The 26,659-nt window shown below is 42.3% G+C and overlaps 1 protein-coding gene across 1 annotated transcript; it reads left to right on the forward strand.

Annotated features, from left to right (window-relative positions):
* FNDC7 (fibronectin type III domain containing 7) lies at nucleotides 1–24,412 on the forward strand. The gene is made up of 13 exons (XM_045546679.1): nucleotides 1–63; nucleotides 573–591; nucleotides 4,788–5,042; nucleotides 5,784–6,044; nucleotides 7,689–7,946; nucleotides 10,549–10,803; nucleotides 12,250–12,507; nucleotides 13,049–13,300; nucleotides 14,836–15,090; nucleotides 16,781–17,041; nucleotides 20,000–20,029; nucleotides 23,429–23,497; nucleotides 23,582–24,412. The coding sequence occupies exons 1-12, from the start codon at nucleotides 1–3 to the stop codon at nucleotides 23,458–23,460; spliced, it is 2,199 nt and encodes a 732-aa protein (XP_045402635.1). The 3' UTR covers nucleotides 23,461–23,497; nucleotides 23,582–24,412.
* The last annotated feature ends 2,247 nt before the right edge of the window (nucleotides 24,413–26,659 follow it).

The following is a 26,659-nucleotide window of genomic DNA, read 5'->3' on the forward strand; positions in this document are numbered from 1 at the left end:
ATGGCTGGTGGATTGGAGGAACGTTTGACTTTGATAGGATTCAGTCTTATCTGTCTTAAAATGGTGAGTTCACCTTTCCAATTACCCGAAATTATTTAGGGAAAAAAGACACATTCATTGTCTTTCTCTTTTTTTTTTTGATGGGCTGGGGAGTGGGGCGATAAAAGTCAAAATACTTTTGGATGGCACCAAGATTGTATATGTTTGCATGTTTGAAATTTAAAATGATATACTAAAGAAAGACAACAAGATTATCATTATATTTTGGGAACAAAGATTTCTGAAAAGTCTGTCAGCGGCTACTGACTTAGTTCAATAGGCAGATTCAAGGGGAAAAATGAAATGGTAATGTGATCTGCCTCCAGCCTCTAAATTCTATTTTAGGGTTCTTTGTGGTAGATTTGAGTACTGGGAAATTATTTGCGCAGATAAAAACTCGTATGGATGGAAAGAGTACTCACTTTAGGTATAAAAATGTTGTGATTAATTTACTACTGCTCTGATTTGTATTTTACCTTTCCCCAAGTGGTGTTTTTCTTTATGGTTCTAATTTTCTAAATTTGTCTTTTCAGGTTGCTTCAGCAAAAACAGGTAAACTTTTCTAACATGCAAATTTTTCCTCCCCATATTTTGATTTTAATTTTCATTGTTAATTCATGGGCTGCCCTGAAATATAAAGGCTATTCCAGGAAAAATATTCAGCATTTTCTGACTCACTCACCACTGGGTGCTAACCATTATATCAGGTGCAGGGGAGATGATAACTGGTAAGACAAGTCAATACATCAAACTTAAAAGACAAGTCCTTGTAAAGTATTCTTATTGAGTACTGTCATGTATAGAGTCATGTAGCCATGCATTTCCTCATACACAGTTAGCCATGAGTAAAATACTACAATGATCATCCTTCTAGCTAAAGAAATAAAATCTTAGTGAGGAGTCTAATTTATGTAACTTTTCTTAGATGTCTGGGGAATTAGACAAGAAAACTAGAAATGTTGTATTTGATTGAATTGTGACGATTCCATACTTTAATCGAAAAAGGACTTTACACTTCTAATATTGCATATTTAAAATATAGACAATGGTAACTCACAGCTGAAAAGGGGTTTTCTTTAAAAGAGATTTGATAGGCATTTTTCTTAAATAAATGACTGAAGGCAAAAATAATTTCTTTAGAGGCCTCTCATAGTTCATTCATTCTATTATAGAAATCTAAGTTCCTAAATAGAAATTTATATTTAATAGGATTTAGATTATCTGTAGGAACCATATAATATCAACTATATCACCAATAAACTCTCATAGTGATTCACCATAAATTGGAATATTTTTAATTATTATTTCATCTACACCAAAGAAAAGGAAGTAGAATCAAGACAATTTTAAAATTTGATATATAGACATGGCAAAGCCATAAAATTTCACAAAATCCATGCATATATAGGTTTTTAAAACTTATTATTTCCTGTTTTATTCACTTATTCTTGAGAGACCTTCAGGATTGGCCAGGAAGCTATGGGAAGGACTGCTTGGCCATATACAAAGTGGCCTTTTTAAGAAGTGGCCTTTGGGTGGACAAAAATCTAGCTCTGTTGTCTCCTACAAGGTCCCAGCTCACCCAGGGAACACTAAGTCCTCAGAACAGGCCCCATTTTAGTCCCCAGAGCATTGACATTCTTCAAGAGAAAGGGTGGGTCAGGCTGAGATGCTGAGGCTGCTGTTCCTTGAGTTGTCCTGGCTTTTCAATAGATGGGATATATTTCATTTATACTGTACAGGAAGTTTTATTTGGGGTGTGTGTATTTTGATTGTCTTTGGGCTCTGGCGTTGCTGTTTATCTGTGTTTGGCCACTGTGGCCTCATGAGCTAATTTAGATCTCTCTGAGTTGGTAGAATGCACAGATGCTGGGGACGGAAGGGTTTCATTTTGAGTGATCAGAGTGGTCAGCTGCACATCTAGGGAATCATCGTTTCTCTTTCGTCAATCCAGTAAGTGGGTTAAACATGGAAGTAAGAAAGAGTAAGGAACTGCTGCTACTTTATGGAGCCGTACACCCAAGCTTTTCATCTCTTAAAGGGGAACATAGTACAGAGGTGTTCATCTTCTTTCATTGCTGGCGCTGGTCAGAGCCTGCCCTAGAACCGAGTGTAAAACAGGTGATCTGTCTCTCCAGCCTCTGCTTGCCCCACACTCCCCAGAATCTCACTGGCACCCCTCCATGGCAGAGCCATACGGCATGGCTTTTCCAAACCCATGAAAACTTACTTCTCTCTCTCTCTCTCTCTCTCTCTCTCTCTCTCTCTCACACACACACACACACACACACACACACACACACACACGCTTTCCAAGTGCCCATACATACACTATTTCACTTAATCTTTACATCAATCCTAAAATGCAGGTATTTTACATTTCAAAGTAAATCCTAATATGTAGGTATTATCACTATTCCACGTTTCTCAAGGGAAAAAAGTGAGACTGGAAGAGATTATGTGATTTGCACATGTTCACACACAAAAATAAAAGGTAGATTGTTGTTACTCATATGTGGGAGGTAATTATTAACATAATTGATCTCATGGAGACAGAGAGTAGAATGACAGTTATCAAAGGCTGGGAAGGGTAGCAGGAGGGAGGATAAAGTGAGGATGGTTAATGGGTGCAAAAATAGATAGATAGAATGAACAATATTTGATAGCACAACAAAGGGACTACAGTCAAGGATAAGTTATGATGTACTTTAAAATAACTAAAAGAGTAGAATTGGAATGTTCCTAACACAAAGAAGTGATAAATGCTTAGTTACCCTGATTTGATTATTACATATTGTATGCCTATATCAAAACCTCACACATACCCTATAAATATATACAACTATTATGTTCCCATAATAATTGGAAAAAAAAAAAAAAGGTAAATGGCAGACCAGGGCTTACACCCAGAGTTCCTGAACTCAAATCCTTTGCTCTTTTGCTACCACACAACCCTGAGTTTCCTTCTGCTGATACTGGCTTCCTGCATACTCCTTCCAGGCAAATGTGCTTCTCCTCACTCAATTCAATGAGGCCAGTTTTGTGGAGCCCTCGGGCCTGGTGATAGTCTGTGTCATGCTAGCCTTTTTTATGACTTTCAGCCCCTCTGTGAAAGCACTATCAGGCCTTCTGTGTCTATGGTTGGTTTGGTTGTCATTTTCTCAGGAAGCTGGTCCATTCCAATAAGCAGGACTGGCCAACATAAGAGATAAGATTTACTGTGGGGACAGAAGAAGCAGAAGGAGTTGAGAGACACCATATAATTAGAGGAAAGAAGGCATATAGATAGGACAAGTAACTGGGGCAGCAGAAGAGGGATGTGTATGTGTGGGCTTAAAGGGGGAGCCCCTGCTGGGGCTTTGTATTCTGCAGGGGGGCGGGGCATAGGCCCTTCCTGCAGAATCAGTTCCACTGGCAAATGGCTAAGATGAGCAGGCCTGCAACTTTCCCTCAGCAAATATAACTGTCATAATTTTCTTTTAATGGCAAAAGAGACATTCCCGGGTGATGTTCAAGGAATGTCTGGCCAGTGCACAGTGGCGACTTTGTTCATTTTTGCAGCATGGTTATTTCTGAGATGCTGCCAAAGCCAACTCTCTGGGCTATTGGTAGAGAAAGAGAAGATTGTCTGTATCTGCACACAGGGATTTCACTGAGGGGGAGGGGGGCTGACACTGGCAAATCACACGTCTGTATTTACTCTTTCTCCCTCTTTGCCATATAATTTTGTTTGTTTTGCCCTTTAGCTTTGAATTTGGCATTTAGTGATTTAACTCAGCAAATGGAGTACATTAAACGTAAAAGGCCAAGTGCCAGCTTCAAACTTAAAACCCAGCTATTTTCATTTGACCTTTTCTTTCACTTGGAACTCCCACATCCAGGACATTTTTGTGTCTGTGGAGTTTTGTAAATTAGTAAATTTCGTTACCATGCAGTATCTCCCACGCCATACACCAAGTGTAGGGATGCCTTGTGCAAGCTCATGACATAAGCATTCCCAGCCCCCTGGTAAACCACGGCCAAGCCTGAGTGAGGGGGTCCACAGCATCTCATTCTTATGCTGGGGCAGGTGTTTTGATAGAGAAAGAGAAAATAAAGTTTATTTTTATTTCATGTATAAGAATCTGAAAATTGTTCCACTCTCATAATATGAAAAAATGTGCTGTGGAGTAACTACAAAAAAGAATTCAATTCTCCCACCTTCCTCCATTAGATTCAATGCTGTTTGGGAAATGTGCAAAGTGCCTGAGAGAGTGACCACAGCCGCTGAGCAGGGGTGGAGGAGTGGAGGTGGGGCCAGCGGGACGGCAGTGCAGCACATTTGTGGGACAAGGAGGGGACATCAATGCCAAAGCAGCCTGGGAAATTCACAGAATGCCAAACTACAGTGGAAGCCTCTGGAATAAAGCCCCTCAATTATTCTCTCTCTCCTCTAAGAGTTCTTTCCCACAATCACTTCCCATTCTTAGTTAGCTCTTATTTGTACAAAAAGTGCAAATTATCTCGCAGGCAACTGGGAAAAACCTCTTTGAAATCCCATTTCTGAATGAGAGGTTTGAGCTTTCCAGATCTCTTCTGGAGAGTAGCTTTGCCTTTCCTTTTCTCTGTTTTTCCTTGATCTGGAAAATAAGGGCAAAGCTTGTGTCTGAAGGATGGCACGAGGATGATTTAGTTTGAAGAGTAAGATGACCAAAGAAGTAATCCTTGTAGGTATCCTGGGTAACAGACAACTTCAAAATCTCTTTCAGCTCCTGAAATACCCACTATTGATCAGGCGTATTCAAAAATCAGTAACAGCATCACTGTAGAATGGGCTACAGTGCCAGGTGCCACCAGTTACCTCCTCACAGCCGAAGATGGGGACACGGTCATTGAAACCATGGTGGCCAATTCCCCAGGAACTGTGACGGGCCTGAAGGCTGCGACCTTGTACCAAATCACCATCAGATCCATCGGTGCTGCTGGGCGAAGCCAGGCATCACCTCCAACACAGGCAAAGACAGGTAGCTGGATGCTCATCCTCTGTTGGTGTTTGCTTGTGACCTGGATCAGTTATACTGCATAATGTTATTTGGTGTCACGTGAGTGCCTACAATTCAGGGCTCAGAACTGAAAGCCACCAAATGATGCTTTTTGGGAACTCAGATGTCTCTGGAAGAGGTAGCATGTAAATGCCAGATACTTTGCTTTGGAAAGCAAAGACCATTTCTGGGCATCTTTAAAATCACCCCTACTTTTAAATCTCTGAAACAGGGATTTCTGTTTTGAACTATGCCAAATGGACACATAGAAGGCATTTTGCTGCACCTTGACCGCATGGCATATATGTTAACAAATAAAAACATTTGGAGTTTGTCATCAGCATTATTTGAATTGATTTGATAAAGTTGTACCTAGGCATATTCTGAAAAGCTATTTATACACTAAAATAGTATAATCCATCATTTCCCCAATTGGTTTATATTATGATTACAGGGATGTTTTATCTAATTTCTGACCAAATTCCACTTGAAAATAGTGCCTAATATTTAGACTTTCTCTGTATCCCATCCCTCTGCCAAGTCATCTATGATTAATACACTTTTAAATAGCAATTATTTAATGGAACTCTGTTGTGAATTCTTTTATAAAGCAAATAATTATTTTACAGTATGTGTAATCAGCCTCAATTTACTTATTCCTAAATTTGAATTATCCTCTATTGGACTTTTGTAACGCAAATGCACATGTTTTTGTCTTTTTAGTGTTGGCTGCACCAATTCTAGAAGTCAGCTCTCCAAGTTCAGACTCTATTCTTGTGCAGTGGGAAGCTGTGTATATGGCAATTGGATTCTCTGTGTCCATTATGAGAGCCAATGGCTTGGGTAGAATATGGAAAGAGAATACTACAAACACCTCCTTGACATTCACCAGTTTAGAAGCCGGGACTCTCTATACCATAAAGGCCTATGCCTGGAATGCCAACGGAATCCCTGGGGATGACTCCACCTGCAATCAGAGAACAAGTAAGAACTTCTCAGCTCAACCTCAGTCTTATTTTGATTAATGAGCAGGGCTGTGCATTGCAGCCATCAAGAGTAGTGTTAAATGATAAGTACAGAGCAGCTGGCAGCAGCTATTTAAATTTATTATGAAGTTATTTATAGTGCTTTGACTATTCTTCCTTGGTAGTTTAAATGCTTTCTGCATAAATAAAGAAATGTTGCTCAGAATACATAGAGCAGGCACCTCCCCCTCTGACATCGACCTCAATTTCAGTTTACACATTCAATATCACACAGGAGATGATCCTTTTTTTTTTTTTTTTTTTTTTTGAGACAGGGTCTCATTCTGGTGCCCAGGCCAGAATGCAGTGGCGTCATCATAGCTCACTGCAACCTCCAACTCCTCAGCTCAAGTGATCCTCCTGCCTCAGGCTCCCAAGTAGCTGGGACTACAGGTGCTCACCACCACGCCCGGCTAATTTTTTGTAGAGAAGTGGTCTTGCTCTTGCTCAGGCTGGTCTTGAACTCCTGGCCTCAAGCAATCCTCCTGCCTTGGTCTCCCAAAGTGCCGAGATTACAGGCGTGAGGTACCCTTCCGGGTGAGGAGATGATTCTTGTTAGGTTTACCAGTCACCCCTCATCCCTTCCTGAGTTCAGGCCAACAGTATAAATGTAGAGAATTAGGCCAAACAGGAATTCACTTATTCGGCAGACACTGAGTGAGTGTGCACCAACTTTGAGCTGGCTTTGTTCTAGAGATACAGCAGTAAAACAAAGGAAGGTTCCTGCAGTCATGTGCTTTATGCTGTGGTAGGAATCGGTGTTTCAGATCTATTTCTCAAAGTCCTCAACTGAGGCCTGAGGCTGACGTGGGGCTTCCCACCACCTCTCCTGCAGTTGGGGAGAAGCTGGAACATGATGTGTATTCTCTCTCCACCCGCACCCGGGAACGTCCTGCCCAGGGCATCCTGCAGCAGAGTAAGTGAAGTCCAGACTGAGCTGCTGGAGTGAGGGGGAGAGAGAGAGAGAGAGAGAGGGTGGGAGTGGGAGAGAGAGCGAGAGAGAGAAAGAGCTGTTTTTTGATTTTTTTTTCGTCCAGTAGCTTATGTTTGAGCAGAGAGATCTGTTTTTAATTCTTGTTTTTAATTCTCTTGAGACAGAGACAACCACCCACTGGTAATGTGACCTAAATAGATACCAGACTCTTACCAACCAGATTAGCTATTTCATCCCCTGGGGAAGACCAAGGAAAGGCTGGAAAGAAACCAGAAATGTTCTCTCCAACTTTGCCTAAGTTTGGAGGGGAATGGAAGCCCCACTGTCAATAGGACAAGGCAAAAATGTAGAGAGAAGAGAGGGTTTGCCTTTTATAATACTTCTCTTTCTTTTCTTTTCCATCTCTCTCTCTCTCTCTCTCTCCCCAAACATTTACTGAGGTCCCACTATATGCTTGGGCATAGGTTAGCTGATGGGAATACAAAAATCAAATAAAGCACAATCCTTACATTCAAAGAACTGGTTTTGTCCAAGTTTTATGCTTTGAACACTTCCAATTATCCAACTATTAGGGTACCCTATCCTCTGTGCTCTGCAACATTGTTAGGCCAAATCTTACTTGGGTTCTTCAGGTTACTACAAAATCTTAATTGTTTCTCAAAAATGTAGGTCCTCGTGCCCCTGCCAACATTCAAGTCTCCTTTGATAGTGGGGCTCTGAAGGCGTCTTTCTCATGGGTACCAACAGAAGGAGCTTTCAACTATACTGTGATGGCTTTGAGTGACTCTTCAGAGCTGAGCTGTAGTACAACTTTCAGTTCCTGCACCATCTCTTCCCTCCAGTGTGGAACTGAGTACCTGATTTCAGTTTTAGCAAGTAATGATGCTGGATTTAGCAAGTCATCTTCAAGAGTGACCCTGAAAACCGGTATGTAAACAGGAGTGGGATGGCTATAGGCCTGGCAAGTCAAAGTGACGGCCATAAGGGAAACAGACAATCCCTGACAGTGTTCCAGAACACTCTGGAGGGTGTGAAAACAAAAGCCTGGTGTAAATGAAAGCACTGAGCTGGATATTCTGATGAGTTTGAATAATGTTGATAGTGAAACCAGATATTGTGCATTGCAAAAAGCATTTCTTTGAAAATTAGGAGGCCTGGCTCCTATCCCAGATTTTCATTAATTAACATTTGTAAAGTTGTAAAAATCCTAAGATCCAGTTTGAGTTATATACAGCTCTAACTGAGCAGTATTGCTAACTGCCTCTTCTTTACACTGTATTTCATGACCTAGGCTTGGTGGGAGCTAATTTTTAAAATAAAGATAGGCTATTTCTAGTTCTGAATATGTGTTTGTATTTTTCCCCTTTTCATTCTTATTAGAGAGATAAATACATATATATGTGGAGGTTTACTCTTCTACTTAGAAATATCTATTTAATAAAAAGAAAAACTCCTGAAGCAGAAGAAGGGCAATAAAATTTTTTAAATTAAAAAATGTTATAATAGAAATAGCTATATGTTTGGGGGATGGAAACTAACATTTGGTAAAGGTCTACCGTGTCTCAGGCACTACAAACACGTTATCTTATTTAATTCTCATTACAACTCAGTGGGGTAGGCTCTATTATTTCTTTTCTCAGATAAGAAAATTAAAGCTCAGGTTAAGTAATTTTCCCGAGGGCACACTGATAATAAGTGGTAGAGCTCGGATTCAAGCTCAAGTCTGACTGATTTCCATCCTCTAAGCCAAAGAAAATCTGGGTAATTGCAATAACGTCCACTTTATCTGATAGTCAGAATTATGTCATTCTAAGTTTAAAAGGCTTCTGAGCAGAGAGAAAAGGAGCTGTCACCAAGCTGATACACTGTATTCCACAGGGGAAAAAAATACAGCCTAATCCCTCAGACCCACAGTTTCTTAGAGGTATGCTAAATTAAGGTCACTGATAACAAACTTGGTGATTTGGCTCCTCTTTTGACAACTGCAATTTAATGTGGATGGGACATTAGGAGTGGTTATGAGGGCAGGATAGCGAGAGTGAGGGAACACAGATAAGAAACACGTTCAACAGCACAGCAGTTTCAAGTTAGTCATTTAGTAGGAGAGAACCATGCAGTGTTTTTCAATCTTGGATGTACATTAAGAGCACCTGAGGAGCTTTTATAAACTGCTGATACCCAAGTACCTAATTGGTACCCAAGACCAATTAAATTGGAATTGCTGGGAATACAGTCTGGACATGAACAGTTTATAAAAGCTCCCCAGTTGATCTAATGTGCAGTCTGGGTTAAGTGCCACTGAAATAGTCCTGCACACTTAGGGGTCCAGGAGGTAGTACTGTAGTTTGTGTATAACACAGTCAAGACCATGGAAATGATCTTGACTTACCAATAAAAGAACTATGTTTAGAAAGTGCAATGTATTTCCTGGGGCCCAGAAATATGTAATATATTTTAGGAAGATTTCCATTAGAGATGACTAAAATTTTAAAAGCTTGGGGCTTGAATGAATAAACTTTATTTGAATTCATTTTTTCAGAAGACTTCATTTCACACTGATCCTGGGTAAATGAGGCACTGCTTTAACAGAAAAACAGGCAGGGCCGGGCACGGTGGCTCACGCCTGTAATCCTAGCACTCTGGGAGGCCGAGGCAGGAGGATCGTTTGAGCTCAGGAGTTCAAGACCAGCCTGAGCAAGAGTGAGGACCCCTGTCTCTACTAAAAATAGAAAGAAATTAGCCAAACAACTAAAAATACAAAAAATTAGCTGGGCATGGTGGCGCATGCCTGTAGTCCCAGCTACTCGGGAGGCTGAGGCAGTAGGATTGCTTAGGCCCAGGAGTTTGAGGTTGCTGTGAGCTAGGCTGATGCCATGGCACTCACTCTAGCCAGGGCAACAGAGTGAGACTCTGTCTCAAAAAAAAAAAAAAAAGAAAAGAAAGAAAAATGGGCAGTATTAACCAAGGTGATCTGTGCCTGTTTCTGACATGGTCTAGTGCATGTATTGTGGGAGATAAATTTTAAGACATCTGAGAATGTCTCATCGGTTCACTTGAAGAATTAGAGAAAATGTCAATAGATAATACGATGAGTGATGGCTGTATTTTTGTCTCTAAAACATAACTTCGGAGATATCCATTATTCCCTTCAGGCCAGACTGTTTTCATCTCTGGATAACACCAAATCTTTCAACAAATACTCTAACAGTGAAAATCCCCACATCTTGAAATGACTATGAAACCCTGATGGTGCTCATTATTTCAGACAATATTTCAAATAACAAGAGAGTGTGGAGAGGTCATTGGAATTTGTTGTAGTGGTTTGGGGCCTATAGCATAGCCCTTGGTTCCATACAGAAAATCTTCTAATGCTTCTGGTTTGTAGTTTTGGATATCATGTATCAAATTCAATCTGTTAAAAGCTCAAAGTTGCTGATTTGAGTTGTCTTAAAATCTTGGATAATTGCAAAGATGCAAAGAAAATCTCCTGCAGTAGTCTCACAGCTGCTTATTATTGATCATTTCCTAGTTGCTTGTGCACCTGGAAGAGTGATAATCCAAGAAGATCCCCCTGGCCACCTGTCTGTGGCTTGGTCCAATGTAGATCTGGGTGATTACTATGTGGCCTTTGTGAAGAGTGATGATGGCTTGGAAGTACACTGCAACACATCCCTTACCCAGTGCAATTTCTTATCTGAGTGTGGCTTCACTTACTTTATTAGTGTTTTTGCCTATAACAAGGCAGGACAGAGTCCTTTGGGTGACATATTCAATTATACCACAGGTAAGTCGCATTTGATGCTTGTGAAGGGAGTTCTGAGTTCACTAAACTCAGCAGCAGAATGGATCACCTTTTGCTCTTATTGACTTCCCACCTGGGAGTCATTCTAGGGCTGAGAACAGAAAATGAATCTCTTATCTCACATTTTTTTCCAGGCTAGGAAATTTTGGCATCCTGGACCCAAGCTTAACAGGCATGCAGAGCTTAGGAGTGAAAAGGGGGGAAAGAATGTAGTTGTTCAACCCTGCTCTGAAAAATTGGGCTCTGCACAAAGATGCACTCAGTGTTGCAGCCTATGCTGCATGCTGAGGGGGATGCAGTCCCTGCATTTCAGGAATTCACTCTCCTTGAGACCCAGAGACAGAGATGCAATGGCCAAAATGCTACACGATGGGGAGGGCTTTGGAGTAGAATACCTGGGTTTAAGTCCTAACTTGACCACTAACTCATTCCCACAGTGGGGATAATGATGTCCACCTCACTAGTTCCTTATATCCTCTACTGCAAAATGGGACAAATAATAATGAGACCATGAATGTGAAAGGCCTTTGTATGTGATAAGGCATGATGCAAATATTTTTATTAGCATCCTTATTACTGTTACTATTATTTTCCTCCACTAGTCTTGGATTTTGTGCAGAGCAGGGATCATGTTTTATTTATCTCTTCATCAGTGTTTGTCATAGTGTGATCAGCATATGGGAGATGCTTGATTTTTAAAGAATGAATGGAGAGAGTGGTTTGAAATTAATTAACCACATTTACAAATGAGAAAACTCTAATACAATTATATAAAAGTACTAGCTGGATTGCAATAAATTTTACTAGGATAAGGGATCTAAATAGTTGGCGCCTTTGGAGTTTGGAGTAAGAGATCTCACAGGAGAGCCTTGCAGAGGGAGTGGTCTTGAACTGGATCCTCAAGGATGGATGGAATGTGGGTGGGACAAGAGCATCCCGGAGAAACTCCAAGCTGAGTTAGACGTTTGTCCGTGGGGTTCTTTAGGGTCTCTTCTAAGATGTACTCATACAATTATGCTTCCCCCTGCCCCCAGCTTCATCTTGGTTTAGTGCCTGGAAAGACTAACAGGATCTGAGAGGTCAGACTACGTATGTTTTTGTCAGTTGGAAGCGGGGAAAGGTTTTCCAGTAGAGGGGTCAGCAGTCTTCAAGACACAGAGACATGAGAGCACGGGTGCGGTGGGGAATTGAGGAGCCTGGTGTGGCAGGGGGTGGGGGGAGGCGTGGATTCTAACAGCCTTGAATGTCCTGCTGAGGATTTATCCTCTATGCAGGGGTGGGCCTGGGCAGACCTGTTGGAGGTTACTGCAGTAGATCAGGAAGGCAGCGGCAGAGACTCTGGGCATGGGGAGTCAGGACTCGGTCCCCCCACCGCCCCCAGAATTGTTCTTGTACAGACCTCCATTCTGTCTCTGCTCCTGCTTTCAGCTCCCTGCTGTCCTAGTGACATTAGCCCCGTGTTGGTGTCCAGTGACAGAGTAGAGATTGTCTGGTCTCCTGTCCGTGGTGCCGAACTCTATGAAACCAAGGCTGTAGATGGGGCCAATGTGGTTGAGTGCAACGACACCGCACCTGCTTGCACCCTTTCGGCTCTGGAGTGTGACACCAAGTACAACATCACAGTGTATTCCTTCAGCGAAGGCAGGGGCAGCAACATGTCATGTACTTCCCGATTTATAACCACAGGTACAGTACAGCTATGATTTCAATCACTGGTGTCTGAATGGCTCACCCCAGCCATGTGCCTCGGGATGGGCATTCAGCAAAACCTGTAAAAAGGTTAAATCCCATTAACCACTCTTTGTGGGGACCAGGAGAGCCCCTGTTGTACAAAGGAGAGGTGGGGAAGAAGGTGGAAGAGGAAAGTGGGAAAAATGAAAACAGAAGGAGACCATGGGGACAGTGGGAGATTTTGCTAGCAATGGTCTTAGCTGTTCAGTTCCTCCTTCCTTTGAGGGGCCTGCTCTTATTCACACCATTTGCAAATGTTTGTCTTATTTACATTTTGGACTAACATTTTCCAGTTAGTCCACTACTATAGGAACCCAATACCCTGTGTCAACGTCAGCAGTTTTCCACACATAGGCACTATGAATTTGGCCTACATGCATGGTATGGTTGAAATTCTGATGATCTCACTGGGGAGGGGGAAATCAGTTTTAGACCAAATGGCACATGTGATGTTTTGGACTCATGCTGTTTCAATTAATAATCTAAAATCTCTTAGCCCCTTGCAGTCCTGAAATAAATGTTTCAAAGGATGCATCCTCCATGATTAAGGTGCACTGGAGATCCACTAATGATGGCGCTACTTACACAGTGACTGCCCGGGGGGAGAGAGGGCTGTATCAGTGCAGCAGCACAGGCGAGTCCTGTACCATGGGGGCCTTGCCCTGCGGCTCGGTGTTCTCTGTCACCGCTGTGGCTGAAACGCAGGCAGGACGGAGCCTGCCCAGCTACAGTGTGCCCCTGGAAACTGGTAGGTAGCCATTGTAGCAACCACAGCCTGAATGTTGATTTCAGCAGGGTCCTTAGGAATTGTTATAAGACGTGAACTTTTTTTTTTTTTTTTTTGGAGACAGAGCCTCGCTGTGTTGCCCGGGCTAGAGTGAGTGCCGTGGCATCAGCTTAGCTCACAGCAACCTCAAACTCCTGGGCTTAAGCGATCCTACTGCCTCAGTCTCCCCAGTAGCTGGGACTACAGGCATGTGCCACCATGCCCGGCTAATTTTTTCTATATATATATTTTTAGTTGGCCAGATAATTTCTTTCTATTTTTTAGTAGAGACGGGGTCTCGCTCTTGCTCAGGCTGGTCTCGAACTCCTGACCTCGAGAGATCCACCCGCCTTGGCCTCCCAGAGTGCTAGGATTACAGGCGTGAGCCACCGTGCCTGGCCTGAGACGTGAACTTTTTAATCTAATCTTCCCCCAGTGTGATAGAAAAACATGAAACTCAGAGACTTTTCAAAGAGCCCCAGAGTTGAAAATAAAACTTTCAACATTTTACAGGTTCTGTAAAAATGTCATCAAAAGGCTCTAGTCTATCCCTACATTGGCATCAGAGGAGGAATGAATTGACTCTGCGAAACATTTATTTGAATTTATATTCCCCCATGATACAAGCTATCAAAACAGCTAACAAACAAGTAACCAAATGAGCTGGTTTATTATTTATTCCTTGGCTCAGCCCTTTCAAATCTTTTTGTAAAAAATGCTTTCTGAGTTTCAGTTTCCTAACTGGTAATAGGGGGCAATGGCCTCATAGGGTGGTTATGAGGATTAAGTTAATGCTGCCAAGCACTTAGCATAGTGCTTAATGCATAGTAAGAGCTCCAGAAAAGAAAATCATTATTTTCTTCACAGCACTGTATGTGAACGAAGTTTAGCAAATTACTTAAAGCCTTTGGACATTATTTGCTCTTATATACAATGATAGATGGCACTTTGGACTATAAAAGTTGAAACACCTAGCTGGGCACAGTGGTTTGTGCCTATAATCCAGCTACTTGGGAGGTTGAGGTGGAAGGGTCACTTGAGGCAAGGAGTTGGAGGCTGCAGTGAGCTGTGGTAATGCCACTGTACTCCAGCCTGGGTGACAAAGTGAGATCCAGTCTCCAAAAAATAAATGAATAAATAAATACATAAATTCAGCAGTCGAAACACGAAATGTTATATTGGAAGAAAAAGTGAATGTAACCATTGCTTTGAAATTTGCAATTGGAATTGTTCAAGTTGGGAGCCAAGAAAGGATTTCTTTCTTATCTGAAAAAAATGGGGGAAATTTCAATACCAATTACCAGTAGCCAGTTAGTTCAGTGCATTCTTGGGGAAAGCACCCACTCTCCATAGTTGATGTTACATGATATGTCAGAGGGAGTGAACAGGAAAACATTTTTGATTAACAACTGAAAGTTTGAGAAAAGTAGGACATCGAGCAAAGTGCAGGCATTTTTTTCACAAATAATATTCAGTGGAAATAAATCCCTAATTCTTTTTCTTTTGTCCCATTTAAGTGCCATGCTGTCCGGCTGGTCTGACAATAACTCAAATCACCCAGTCAGTGATCAACGTGAGCTGGACTATTGGGATGGTGGCCCAAATCTATGTGACAGTTTTGGAGTCACACGCTGGACAGTCTAAGTGTCACACTCATCAAAACCACTGCCTCCTGGGATGCATTACATGTGGCGTCAATTACACAGTGGCATTAAAAGCAATTAGTGCCACTGGGTTGACTGCGGACTGCGCCCACCAAAGTTATTCCTCTAGTAAGTGAATTCTAAACTCTAGCTGAAGAGTATTGGTAAGGACTTTATTATAAATTCAGGCATAAGCCCTTCCGAATCTCATTTAAAAAGATGCTGCATCTCCACCTAGCTTGCATCATAAATTCAGACTACTTTCTAAAATGTTTATAATTTTCCCTGTGACTTAGAACCTCAAAGCTTCAGAGGCTTCTGTTGGTAGTTGGTGAATTAATTCCCCCTGTAACAATATTCAGGTATACTGATACTTTTGCTGAAGGGATGATGTATCTTTATATGACACGGCTACCTGCAACACAGAGTAGTTCAGCCTGGCAGAGTTTTCAGAAAGCATTACATCACACATTCTATTTGGTTTGCATTCTTTCCTTCTCATTATTATGATGCTACTACCTCTCTGTCTAAGCCTCTCCAGTCCCCTTCAATGGTTTCTTGTGTCAACAGACTAAGAGAGCAAAGGCATCTGTCTAACGACAGTATTGTACCTCGTTCTTCACAAAGACCAAACCATTAGGGAATAGCCGGGGAAGGGAAAGCAGCGTAGGGTTAGCAAATAAGATTCCTCTTGCATGATTCTAATCCGCTGAAGTGACTGCTTGGAGGACTGTTTTGAAAAAAACCCCTGAGGATGTCTCCCAGGCTTAAGTAGAAGGAGCATAATGATCAGTTAGTTATGTCTGCCTGGGGCATGGAATGGGAGACTTGAAAATATAATTTTGGCATCCCAGAGCTAGCAGAGTCTTAACTGGGAGTCTAAATTAGACATGGCTTCTTATAAGTTCTGTTGCCTTATCTTCCCTAATTCTGTCTCCTCATTGGTAAGAAAAAATAGGGATATCTTCCCAGCTTATTCTTCTAAGTTGTTTTGAGAATCATAATAAATTATAATGTGAAAGCATTCATACCATGCTGTGCATAGGTCAGCTGCTGTCTGCTTTCTTTTGGCCTATTATTTTTCATTAGATTTGCTGCCTAAGTGCTCTCCTGGATACCCAGTTCTGCTGGGAACATGGCCCATTGCTTATTCTTTTAACAATGAATCAAATGAGCCTGATTATAATAATTTGTAAAAATTATACAATATCATTTTAGTTACTAAGGAATCCAACATTTGGTGCTCAGCTTGACACCTAATGTGTAGCCTGTTCAAGGTGTTCAGGAAAGGGGGAAAAAGAAAACCTAATCAGCTAGCATGGATGAAATGTGGACCAGCAAACTTGGTCACCAGACTGTTGGGTGAGGGGTTGTTTCCAAGGCATCGTGCTACTCAGCTCAGTAAAAATAGTTTTTTCAATGAAAGCTGAATGCAATTAATTATATAATATTTAAACTCAATCCCACCAAAATAAAATGAAACTAGGGCATGATGAGGGATCTTGACAAGTATTTTGTGCCTTTGACTCATAGTTTGAGTCATGTACAATATGTATCTGCCAAATGTGGACCCTTTTGACTCACCGTTGTTTTATACTAAAACTTCATACCCACACCACCTTCACACATGGATTTCTGATCATGCAGCCCACCATGGAAAGAGCTGGAGTACCCCTTCAAATCTTGCTCTAACCGGTAATTAATCATGTTATTTAGAATAGTTTACTTATATTAATATATTTTTCCCTGCAGTCATCAAGGCCATGTTTGTGTGAAGGTGGAAGAAGTGATTTTGTGTTTTTTGTGTTTTATCCTGCAGGTGCCTGCTGCCCTTTAGGTGTGAAATTGTATAGGCTGGGCCCTGACGGCATCCGGGTCCACTGGCAAGCCTCCAGGGGCTCTGCCAACTACAGCACCGACCTCTATGGCTCCAAAGGCATTTTCACGTGTGCCCCAAGCGCTGGCCTCAGTTTCTGTGATGTCACCGAGATCCCGTGTGGGGATGTTTATACCGTGGTGGTCTCACCAGTTGCTGAAACAGGACTGAAGCTTACATTCTGTCCAAAAAAAATATATTCAGGTAAAGTGAGTTATGACAGTTTATCTAATACTAACCCTCAACTCAGACCTGTGAATTAAGACTCAGAACGATCTCACTTATTTGCTACGTAGGAAGGGCAAAGAGGGTGTGAAATTTCTACATGCCGCAGGCATATTCTGGCTGTGGGGAACCCAGAGTTTCTTTGGAATTGTGATGCTTTATTATTATTTAATTTGTAGACACTCTTCTCTTCCCTCTCTCTTCACCTTCCTAAAAAGGGCTAGATGCTTCCTGCTTAAATAGTAAAGCATAATTTAAAGTGATTTTCTGCTCTGAGATTTGGGGATAGATTTTTAACACAGTCTTAGAGATAGTGATAGGCATCCTGGGATGCTGGAAATTAAGAGGCTTGAACTTTTATTTGCTCATATTAAGAATTATGACTGAGGAAAAGTTGGAGGATCAGAAAAAATGAATTTACAAATCATAAGCTAGGTTTGGAATTATGAGTGGGCAGACAGTGTGTGATCACAAAACATGGTTGTCAGCAACTGCCATCTCACCAGAGCTGGCAGAAAACGTTAGCAATTCTCCTGCTCTGTATTCCAGCACCTTCTGCTACCTTGCCCAGAGCATAGTCTTGCATTTTTTTGTATATTTCTAAAAGAAAAGAGATGATTAAGCCCTAGAACTTTGCAGATGAACACAGAAAGAGGAATAAGTATTGGCTCACAAACTTTTACTGATAACCAGAATCCAAAATGTCCAATTATATGTAGGTGACAAGAGGTTCAGGATGGCTCTTGGTGATAGAACGAGGCCAGTTCCTCCTGCAGGAGTATTTTCATTGTCCTTGGCTGTCACGCTCTGATTCCTTGTTTTTTCATTATCTTGTCCACAGGACAAGCTGGCCCAAGCATAGCCCTATGGGAAGGGACAGGAATAGGTTCTTGGGGTGAGGATGAGCTCTTAGCAAGAGGCATCTACAGCTCAATAACAATAGTTCATCACATCTGCATAATATTTTATAATTCATCAAGTATTTTCACATTCAATATCTTATTGAATGCTCAAAATAACCCTATGAGGTAGGCTCGACAGATTTTATTATTTCTATGAATGAGGAAACTGAGGCCCAAATCTCTATCCACAGCCCTTCTCTTCTCTTAACCTCTTCTAAACCATATTCAAACTCCTCTTTACCAAAAGGCACTCCTGATCCTCTGCTATTTCTGATCTTCCTGCCATCATCCTTGTTTCAGGATGAAAACTCTGGAGTCAGCTTTCCTCTCCCTCAGCCTCCATATCTAAGTAGTCTCCAATTCCTGTCCTGTTCACCTTCACTGTGGTTCCTAAATCCAGCTGCTTCTCCTCATTCCCACAGCTACTGCTATGCTTCAGGCCCTCACAGCTCTCCCCTAGACTACAGCACCGTCCTGTCTTCCTGCCCTCCAGCCTCCGTACCATCACCAACATTGTCCTTCCAGGACACTGATGCAGTTGTGTTACTTTTATGCTTCCATATCTTCAAAAGTTTCCCACTGCTCCATAGGATAAAATTCAATCCTCTGAGCATGGCATTTAAGGTCCATCACAATCTGTCCCCTGTCTATCTGTGCTTGCACTGTCCAACAGAAATTTAATGTGAGCCATGGATGAAAAATTTAATTTCCTAATAGCCACATTGAAAAAGTAAAAAGAAATAAGAAAAAAAATTGGTTTAATAATAGATTTTAGTTAAGCCAATATATCCAAAATGTTACCATGTCAACATTTAATCAATATGAAAGTTATTAATAATAAGATATTTTGCTTTTTTCATACTATGTCTTCAAAATCTACTCTGCATTTTGTACTTACACTACATCTTAGTTCACACTAGCCACATTTTGAGTGCTCAGTAGCTGCTTGAGTGGCTACTGTGTTGGAGAGAGAAATTCTAGGTTCATTCCACGACGTCCTTCCTCAGAGGACTCGATTCTGTAGTCTAGTCGCATGGAATCATACACGCCTGCCCCAGCCATGCACACTTCCCATCATGTCCCCAAGCTAATGCAGTGCCCTTCTCTTTGCCTGGAATTCCACCCCACTCCACCAAGAGAAGGCGCCAGCCCAATTTTTCCTCATCTGTGAAGCCCTCTCCAATTCACATGAGCTGAGTTAGCCCTTTCCCTCCCTCCTTTATGAACCTACGGCACCCTTATCTTCACTGAACATATTACTGTGAATTAAATGTGTGTTCTTCTTCCTAATAAATGATGGTCTCTCTGACTCTCAGTACTTAGCACATAACTGTTGCCCAGTATGTTTTGAATTTAAAAAAGAATGAATCTATGAGTTTATGTGCCTATGATCATACAGCTGAGTGATGGAAGTCTTCTGTTCTTTCTCCTGCTCCTTGCCCACACTTCAACCCTTAGAGAGTCATTCCTCTGATGGCTTGTTAGCCACCAGAAGTCCTTGTTAGTGAGAACTCTGATACCCTTAAGTGGGGTGCCATCTCAAGCCTGCAGCCATTTCAGCTTGGTAAGGATTAGGTGTACAGACTCAAGTTAGGAAAGCCTCCTTTGCTTCAGTCTCCTGGTAAAAGCCATGCATTTGGGAGAAGACTTTTGTTTTTGTTTGTTTTCTGCAATATAAATGATGCCTTACTCTGATAATCAGGACAATACTATAAATGATAATAATGACTAATATTTACTGAATTCCATGTACCACACACTCCTTTAAGGCTTTACATGTATTAACTCCAATTAATCCTGATAGCAAACCACTGAGGTTGGCATTCTTATTTTTACCACTTTACAGATAAACTGAGGCATAGTGAAGTGACATGCCCAAGGTCATACTGCTAGCGAGCGAGTATCTCCCCTTATCACCCAAGTTTGTGTTTATTAATTCTTTGGTTTACTTCACTATTATTCTTTCTTAAGTTATATCTTCACCATCTTAAATATATCAATAAATATATTTTAAGTGCTTGTATTTTTATTGCAGTAACTTGCTCTGGAAGTACACTTGGAATGGGTAAGTCATTTTTCTCATGGATAAAATAGAAGGGAATTTTTGTGGCTGCATTGTGGGGTTACTTAATGAAGTCAGGATCAAAGCTGACTCTTCAATTAGAAAGGCAAACGGTTTCTTTCTTTCTTTGATGCAAGGGGTTCCTGCTCTCCCATCCCATAACTTTTTCTCCTCTAATATAGTGCCTCCTCTCAGATTCCAACAGTAGAGATGAATTTCTTTGGATTCTGAAGCCTTTTCAGTCTTCTAGGGTCCCACAGGAAAATGTAAATATTTCTCAAAGTGGCGGTGCTTAATCCCTCACACTGTGGTTCCTTCCTGGCCCAGCTATACATTGGAATCACCTGGAGAACCGAAAATTGATGCCTGGGCTCTGTCCCCAGAAAGTCTGATGTAATTGGTCTGGAATGAGGCTGGGTATCAAGATTTTTAGAAGTTCCTCAGATGATTCTAAAGTATAGCCAAGGCTAAGAAGTGCTCCTTTAGAGCAGGGCTTCTCAAACTTCACTGTGCATATAAATCACCTGGGGCCTTGTGAAAGCCAGATTCTGATCTGGTAGGTGGGGTCTGAAACTGCATTTCCAACAAGGTCCAGGTGATGCCAGTGCTGCTGCTCTGAGCACACCTGCAGTAGCCAGGCGTGGGAGGGAATCTGCTAACAGCCGGCTAGGATGTTTGCTTCTGGCTTGCCTGGGTGGGTTTGCCCAGGGGAAAAAAGGGGTGCCTCCTCGGTTTTGCTCTGGGCTGATCTTGTCTAGGCTATGGTGGTTGTCCCCAAGGAGATTACTTCTTGGGCAGGGCAGTGGAGATGAGCACACCGAGTCAGGAGTGCTGACCCAGTAAGTAGCATACGCTGCTTCAAGAGGAATCCTTGCCACAGTCTTCTAGGAAACAGCTTGCTCTGGGGCCTTAGGAAAAGCCCCAGCATATTTCCCGAGTTTGTAGTTTGATATCCCAAACTACAGAACCCTCCCTCCCTGCACAGTCCGACATGGCTGACTTCAGAGGATGTGAGTGGAAACGAAGGCTTCCTGCCAGTAAACCCCACCAGACAGCCTCCCGGTTGGGGCCAGCTCCCCATCTACCACCTCCTTCCCTGGTAGGGACCCACTGGGTCTGGAGTCTCTCTCCTCTGCCTGTGCCCTCCTGCCTGGGCTCCTTTCCTCTCCCTGTCCATTGCTTCTCTGAACACAGCAGGACACATGCTTTCCAATTCCTGCCCCACCTGCTGGTCTGAAATAAGCACAATCTCTATTAATTTGTCAAGAGTTTTGGTTTCTCATGACTACAGGTAAACAGATCTGGCTTATTGAAAGCAAACTGGGAGCAAACTTCTAATTATAAAAAATTGCTTTTAAAAATCTCCCAAAGTGCTAGTGACCATAAGCCCTGGTCTTCAGTGAAAGGTATGTGGGCCTAGGTCTGTATTCTTAGAACCTATTTCTAGTATTATGGTGGTTTTTAATCAGTATTTCCCTGAGTCATAGAGGGGAGAGAAGGAGGAGTGTTATATATTGGCCTTCCCTAAGATTTTGTTAAAGAAAGAGTTGCAATGCTTTAAGAAAAAAAAAAACTTGAAAACCATTACTCTTAGACCTTGCTACTTTCACTTATCAGCATCACCAGAGAGCATGTTAGAAATGTATAATCTCAGGCCCCACCGTGACCTACTAAATCCCCAGCTGATTCGTATGTGTATGCAAGCCTGGGAAGCACTGCTCGGGTACTGTTCTCTAACTTTGCCACGTATCGGAACCTCCTGAACAGCTAATAATGAATGCAGAGGCCCAGGCCCTATCCCAGAGACGTGCCTGTGTGCGTCCATCAGGTTCCCAGGTGATCCTGATACACATGGAGTTTGAGGAGCACTGCTTTAGGTCACTGGTCTCCCCGTTTCTGTCCCTTTGGGCTGCAGCTTATCCTGGCTCTTCTCCTCGTTAGCAAGGCTCAGTCTTCAGCCCGACATCTACCACTCTCTTAAAGTATTATAGATTCTTATAGAAATCCTGCAAGACCCTCAAGACGCAAGAGTAAGCCAGGTTATTTGAGGGTCTCTGCAGTCATCTGGAAATCATTATATCTAGGGGGAAATACTAAATTACTGTCTTCAATTTCAGCATTTCTCCTCCTTGTACACAGGGCAACTCAAATCAGGTCCCTGGCTAACATGGAGCCTTTGAACATGCTAAGGGAAGCCTTGGGAATCTCGTTGGTCTAAGATTTTGGGTCTTCTTTGACTCTTTGATTATCCTAAAGCTTTTCAACAGTGTGAATGGACTTTTTAAGAGTCGGATCTGGATTCAAATCCTTTCGTTATTACTTGCCCTTAGTAGGTCACATCAATTCTTTCTAAGCCTAGGTTTCCTCATCTGAAAATTGGAATAAATAATAATCACCGCATAAAAGATAATGAGGATTAAATGAGATATAAATTATTGGACAAAATGACAGGTCCATAGTTAGTACTTAATAAATGGTAGCTATTATTCAAGATAAGTTTAAGCTCATATCATATTCTATTATGTACCAGTTATTAACATTTTAATGTGCTACTTCTAAGACATATGCATTTTAACCTCAGTCCTCATAATATCATAACTCATGGGTTCTCAAAGTGTGGTCCTGGGGCCAACAGCATCAGGATCATTTGGGAACCTCTTAGAAATGCAATTTCTGGGGCTCTACCCAGACCTGCTGAATCAGAGATTCTGAGGCTGGGGCCCAGCCATCTTTGTTTTAACAAGCCCCTCCAAGCAAGTCTGATGCATGCTGAAGTTTGAAAACCACATCTTTAATTCAAGAAAGCTACTTTGATGCTGGAAAACTCATGTAGTCTGGGAGGGATAGGAAAACAATCTATTTGAAGTGACAGGGCTGTAACAAGAGGTAGACAGGAGGGGTTTATGCTAGACATCACTCCGTGGGGGGATCCTTCATCTTGAGGATCCAGCATGTTTCACTGTCACTTGCACATCCTAGGGAACTTTGAGGAAGTTTCCTCTCCTTAACATACTTAGCAGCTGAATGGGTTTATGTTCTCCCTATACAACTCCCTGAATCAGTAAAATTTTGGAGTTCCCTGAGGAACATAGCAAGTTGGCCTGGGGGTGGAAAGGAAAATTCCTTGTTCTGAGTCAGTAGTCTGAGCTTAAAGAGGATTCATTTCATGAAGCAGGAGAGAGATCACCCTGGTCAGTTAGAAACTGCTGGTCAGTTTAAACAGTCTGCCGCTTAAACAGTTTAGATTGTCTTAGTATCCTGCTTACTCACTGTGAAATGCTGCAAAATAGCATTTCGAAACAAAATACTAATACAATCTGAGACATTTGTCCTTCTTCATTTAAGAAAATGTCTGCATATTTAATGCATCTTTCTGCTTCTTCCCTTCCTCATCCTTTCCAGTGATTTACAGAGGGAAGAGAAATCCAGAATGATCCAATGAGCCCTGCATAAAAACAGACACTTGACCAAGTGCGTAATGTAAATTGATTTTGTGTGATTCTGTGGCAGAGTTTTTTGTCTTTGTTTTAAAAATTCTTTCCGTTTCTTTTGCAGAGTTGTCTCAATTGTTAATGATCAGAAATGGGAAAGATCTATTAGAATACAGAATTTTTCTAGGATAGGAAAAGCTCCTTTGACCTTTAGAAGAACAACTCTGACTCTGTTTCCTGAGGGCAAGGTCAGGTGTGTCCTCACCCACACAGGAGTTCAAGATCTGCTGTGGTGAGGATTCTAGAGTTGTGGATCCAGAATGTTCTCTGGAAGGTTGCCAGAGTGAGCCAGCACACTGTGAGAACCCTGAAAACATGAAAGGTCTGCTTAGCAGAAATGCTTCTGAGATTTCACATCCGGACATATCACACGCTTCTTGAGTGTTTCATCAACACCAGCACTTGCCATGCAGCCCGCTAGCCATTCAGGGGCTGGAGATGTTCACCCCCAGAGACGTCAAGCCGCCTACACAGAGACGAGGCTCACCCCAAGACACGCCGCCACCAGGACTTCGGCATAGGTTGGATAGCAGAAGCTTCCAGGGCAACCCATGGTTACAAACACCCTCATCGCAGTTAGAAGGGAAGCTAAACTACTTGCTGGGTTTGCTGAGCCAAAGCATCCAGTGATGTGACATTCTTGAGAGAGCATCTGGAAAAGCAGAGCAGCTGGCCTGTTGCTAGAAGGATTGCAGTTACGCTTCCAAATGAGCAAAGGCGCCAGACGGAGGGCAGCCACTGGCAGAGCCTCAAACTGTGGCAGACTGACGTACGTGCATCTTTTGGGGGGAGGACCATCCATCTTATTGGCTGTGTCTCCCACTCCCACTGTAACTGCTTTTTTGCTCTTTGGAGAGGAAAGGCAATAATATATAACATAAATCTGTTGTATCTAGAAAAATGTTTGTCCTTCTAATGCCAGTAATCTGATTTTAAAAAATAGTGCAAGTAGGACTTGTGTAACACACAAGCACACGGCTACATTGCTTACTTCCCAAACGCATGGCTATGGAACCAAGAATGTCTATAGTTGGGAACGACCATAAAACTCTGCCCACAGGGAATTGGAGCATGGAGTTAGGCTTCAGCTAAGCATGGAGGGGGGGGGGGGTGGGCAAACTTCCCTTTCTATGTCTCTTCAACCTCCCATAAAGTGTGCTCCAAGAGAAGTGATATGTTTTCTCTGTAAGATGGATCAGAGATCTTCCCCAGAGCATCTGCACTTGAAAAGGAAACAAGCCAAAGGCATAGATCTCTAAAGATGGAGTTTGAAGCATCAGAGAGCACACACAGAGGAAGGTTGAGTTTAGTTCACTTTTGTTCCTACACACCAGTGAGTGAACAGGAGTTAAGCTAGGTGCATCAGCATCACTTGGGGAACTTATTACTTATAAAGATTCCCAGTTATCACTGCTGGAGATTCGAATTCAATAGTTCAGGGACCGGCCTAGGAATCTGTTTTTAACAAGCTCACCAGGTGATTCTGACATGGGGCCAGGTTTGGAAACTTTAAAGGCCTGCCTTGGTGAGCTCTTCCTTACAGCAAAATTTCAGTGATGGGAGGCTGAGAAAATGGAGGCTTGTGGCCTGAGAGGAAAGACCGGTGGGGAGATCTGGAGGGTGCAGAGCAGATCCATGCCCTGTGAGGGCAACCATGATGGTATATAACTGGGGCTGCATTCTGGGCTGTGGTCCAGAGCCCACGTGAGACTGTGTACTGAGCCTAGTTGCTGCCAGGGTGCCCTCTGAGTAGAGCTGTGTTCAGGGATGACTAGAATAGACAAAGAGCCCAGGGCAAAGGCCAAATGGAAGGCTGGGATCACTGGCCCTAGGGAACCAGGGGGCTGGGACCAGTATACTCATACCCTACAAATACCAGGGCAGAAAAGGAAATGGACATCTGCTTAGCTAGGTCTCTAAGCTGAACTCTTTGGTCCAAATTCCATTGAAGACAATGTGAGCCACACTGGGTGAAGATAAAACCAGTTTATTTAACACATATATAGTATGTACTACATGCTGCTAAGTGCTTCCCAAATATTCATTTTACTCTCATAACAACCCTATAAGCTAGGTAATAATGTTATCCCCTTTATACAGATGAGGGAAAAAGAGACTCAGAAAGGTCATTTAGCTTCACCACGTTCACACAGCTAACCAGTTCAAACACAAATTTTCCGGAAGTCAAATAAGTAGCATTGATTAGACCTGCTAATCTGTGATACCTTCATGGAGATTATGTCCCCAGAGTATCATTAAGTTATCAATTGTTAGTGAAGAGGACCTGGGAATGGTTTTGTGAGTGAGTGATCTAACTCACATGCTTGCACATTCAGCCCTCGGCTGTTTTGGCTATCTGCCCTGTGAATTATACAAAGCAGCTTTTCATCTCTGGCCAGCGTTGGTAGAGTTTACCTTCCATTCTGCTGTGTCATGTTTAGGGAATCCACACTCATTTTTCAATTTGTTAAAAGGCAAACTAAAAGAGACTTAGAGAAACAGCTCAGGGAGGTTATGCAAAACTAAGGGAGCATGGGAGGAGAGGTAATATGATACAACGGAAAGGGCAATGGTCTTGGACTCGGGGGGGGGATCCAGATCCTAGCTCATATTGAGGTTATTACATGATTTATTTAACCTCTCTAGCCTCAGCTTTCTCATCTATAAAATGGCAATAGTCATCTTGCTGGGTTGTTGTGAGATTTGAGATAATATACTCATACTCAGCACACAATTTCAATGAAACTGAGGTGTTTGGGGTCACACTGCTAGTAAGAGGGAGAGCCAGAATTTGCAGAAGGTGGACCTATGTCTGTGTGCAGCAAAAGCCAATGATTGCTCCACTATTCCACAGTGCTACCCTGGAATCTGGCCTTGAGGAGCATGAGCCACAACTGTACCCTATGTGACCAAAGTCAAACTTCCAACCCAGAAGACCCTTTTGGTGTCATTCTGTGGCACCTGGTCATTCTCAAGGGTAAGAGATGGAGGCACCTCACCCACCTCACTCTTCTCTCTTGGTTTGACCCTCTAGGGTGAGGGGCTCACTTTAGAAGGCTGAGTCTACACTTCATATGTTTTTCTTATGGATTGGGGCCCCATCCTACTATCCTAAGCAGAACTTGATTTAAAACTGAAAAGG

The sequence above is a fragment of the Lemur catta genome, chromosome 3 (genome assembly GCF_020740605.2).
Source record: "Lemur catta isolate mLemCat1 chromosome 3, mLemCat1.pri, whole genome shotgun sequence".
NCBI lineage: Eukaryota > Metazoa > Chordata > Mammalia > Primates > Lemuridae > Lemur > Lemur catta.